The sequence below is a fragment of the Mesocricetus auratus genome, unplaced genomic scaffold (genome assembly GCF_017639785.1).
Source record: "Mesocricetus auratus isolate SY011 unplaced genomic scaffold, BCM_Maur_2.0 Super-Scaffold_6730, whole genome shotgun sequence".
Lineage (NCBI taxonomy): Eukaryota > Metazoa > Chordata > Mammalia > Rodentia > Cricetidae > Mesocricetus > Mesocricetus auratus.
Window position 1 is genome coordinate 72,045,248 of NW_024429184.1, and position 3,331 is coordinate 72,048,578.

Here is a 3,331-nt window from a genome sequence, read left to right on the forward strand (position 1 = left end):
TAGTGAGTAATGGGCATTCTGTTAAACTTGAGTAGATGAACAGGTGATGGAAGAGTGAACTTGAGATGTGTATGTAGGTTGTTTGTCATTCCTTCACTAAACTGTGCTTTAGAAATGAATTGTTTATGAACTGCATTGTAATGTATTTTGTGTGATACCCAGAGGTTTAAGGCACCCTACTATTCTTATCCCCTTAAAGCCCACAGTTCAGAGTTCAGAGCTGTAATTTTATCTATGTGATAGATATTGAGCAAATTTGTAGTGTGATTTCAGTACTCTTTTGGGGGGAAGGTGTTTCAGGACAAGGTTTGTCTATGTATCTTTGGCTGTCCTGGAACTCGCTCTGTAGACCAGGCTCACATTGAACTCAGAGAGATCCGCCTGCTTCTGCTTCCCAAATGCTGGGATCAAAGGCATGTGTGCCACCACCAACCACCTAATTTCAGCACTTTTATATTTTGCCATGCCTTTTTTATTTGGGATTTGGTACAATGGCACAGAATGGGGATTATATTAAAATGCTCTATAGTTTACATTTCTAACATGTTTGTTCTGTTAATCTGTTCAGAAATACCCAACTTTCATTCTCCCAAAAATTTTAATAGTTATTATCCTAATGTCTTAATAGAGCATTGAGGTTGAAACAATTAAATATTATGCCCAAGGTGATAGACTGAGCTATATTATTACCATCAAGTAGAAACTTGAAGTTGTATGACTTTTGAGTTGTTTATAGAAATGGCTCTCTTTTATTAACTTGCCTTCTAACAAAAAAAAAGCTTTACCAAGCAGTTGAAAAGTGTAGCTCCCAAGCACTTTCAGGGACTGTTTAAATGACAAGGTAAGATTGTTGCTCTCTTCTTTTTCCCCAAAGATACAGCAATGAAAAATGAGTGCTTTATTATAAAAATTGGAAAAGATGAGTCTGGTTTGGTGGCCAGACCCAGAATTTTGTTTAGCAACTGCTTTTCTGTCCTAGAGATGAATCCCAGTGATTCTGTGTCACGCCTGTTCCTCCTGATTTTCCTGTGCTTATTTACAGATATGGTCACCACAATCACCTTGTTCCTTTTTCTCTCCCTCCAACTCTGTGTTAAATTCCAGCAAGCAAGCTGGGGGTGACCTGACCTGCCTTGGAAAGGAAGGACTGGTCAGAAATCCGGGTGTTGTTAAGAAGTCTTGCTGTAGAAATCAAATACAGCATCAGAATCCCCCCTTCTGATGAATTTAGGAGGTGTGCATGTTTTGCCTTGTATCACTGATTCTATTTTGATTAATGGCATTAAAGTTACAATTTTTAATTCTTATGAAGGTTGCACCTAATCATCTTGGCAAGTGGTTCAACAAATGTCTGCTGTTTGGATTGCAACTCTTGCATCTGATAGCTGCTGGACGTGATTTAATGCAGCTGAAGGCTAGAACTAACAATCATTATAGCCTGAAAAGTGCACCAAGTTCACTGTGCTTTTTTTCCTCTTCAGTCTAAAGACCGATTAATGCTCATCAGATGCTACTTGAAAATCGTTTTCATTGTATTATGATTAAAGAAATAGTTTAAAGGAGAGGTGAGCCCTGAGGCAGGCCCGTGCTCTTTAACCCGTGAGAGGTCGTTTTTTTTTTTTACTAAGGATTTACTTTAGCCGTGTTTCCTCTGTACCCCACCCCCATCTTGCTGAGTGATAGCACAGATGTAGCTCGTTTTGAGAATACAAGGATAGGAGGGAAAGGGGCTAGGGTGAAGGCAGGAATCTTCAGCCATGCTTCCAGACTCCTCAGGGTTGTTCCAAGTCATTTCTCCCTAGTACCACCGGTGCCTTTCCCACCTGAAGGTGTGATGCCATCGCCTCTAGCCCTGTGTCGCTACCTCCCTGGTGAGTTGTCACCCTCGGTGGACTCGCGACCCTGCAGCAGCCCCTTGGTGGTCCCGAGGAAGGTTGGGAAGCTCTTTCTGGGAGCCACACCTCCTCGGGCCCCACGGCTGCCACGCAGGCTGGCCTGGTGCTCCATCGACTGGGAACAGGTATGCTTGCTGCACAGGCTAGGTTCTGGAGGGTTTGGTTCGGTGTACAAAGCCACTTACCACGGTGTTCCTGTGGCCATAAAGCAAGTGAACAAGTGCACCAGGAACCTACGTGCTTCCCAGCAGAGTTTCTGGGCTGAACTCAACATTGCAAGACTGCGCCATGACAACATAGTCCGGGTTGTGGCTGCCAGCACGTACACGCCCGAAGGCTCTAACAGCCTGGGTACCATAATCATGGAGTTTGGGGGCAATGTGACTCTACACCAAGTCATCTACGGTGCCACCCGCTCTCCAGGGCATCTAAGCTGTAGCCGAGAACAACTGAGTTTGGGGAAGTGCCTTAAGTATTCCCTAGATATTGTTAACGGCCTGCTTTTCCTCCACTCACAAAGCATTTTGCACTTGGACCTGAAGCCAGCGAATATTTTGATCAATGAGCAGGACGTCTGTAAGATCAGCGACTTCGGCTGCTCTCAGAAGCTGCAAGATCTGTGGTGCAGGCAGACGCCCCCTCACCACATAGGCGGCACCTACACGCACCAAGCCCCGGAGCTCCTGAAAGGAGAGACCGCCACGCCCAAAGCCGACATCTACTCTTTCGGCATCACCCTCTGGCAGATGACCACCAGGGAGGTGCCTTACTCAGGCGAGCCTCAGCAGGTGCAGTACGCTGTGGTGGCCTATAATCTGCGCCCGTCGCTGGCGGGGGCCGTGTTCACTGCCTCCCCGACCGGGCAGGCGCTGCAGAGCATCCTCCGGAGCTGCTGGGAGGCCCGCGCCCTGCAGAGGCCGAGTGCAGAGCTGCTCTTGAGGGACCTGAACGCTTTGCGAGAGGCATTGGGCTGACTCCGTCCAGCCTATGCTTTTTTGTTTCTGTTTATTTTTAAAGAAGTAAGGATGGTGTGAAAGAAAACATACCCCTAGGGCATATTTTTAGAAAATAAAGTTACTGAAAACTTCAACCTCAAGTTTTTTTTTTTTCCCCCTGAGACAAACGAGACCACAGCTGTCATAGGCATCACTGCTGGTAACCAACCTGAACCCCTTTATGGTTCTCTGTCCACTTTCTGGGCTCCTGGTCGACTGTATCATCTCCACAATATTGCTGTTAGTCGGATTTGTTACACAGAGAGAGAGAGAGAGAGAGAGAGAGAGAGAGAGAGAGAGAGAGAGAGAGAGAGAGAGAGAGAGAGAGAGAGAGAGAGAGAGAGAGAGAGAGAGAGAGAGAGAGAGAGAGAGAGAGAGAGAGAGAGAGGAGAGAGAGAGAGAGAGAGAGAGAGGGGGAGGAAGGAAGGAAGGAAATTAGGA

General features: G+C 46.4%; 1 protein-coding gene across 1 annotated transcript; it reads left to right on the forward strand.

Moving 5' to 3' along the window:
- The first annotated feature begins 652 nt into the window (after positions 1–652).
- On the forward strand, positions 653–2,985 carry Mos (MOS proto-oncogene, serine/threonine kinase). Its single transcript, XM_005087585.4, has one exon. The coding sequence runs from the start codon at positions 1,835–1,837 to the stop codon at positions 2,867–2,869; it is 1,035 nt and encodes a 344-aa protein (XP_005087642.1). The 5' UTR covers positions 653–1,834; the 3' UTR covers positions 2,870–2,985.
- Positions 2,986–3,331: the final 346 nt, after the last annotated feature.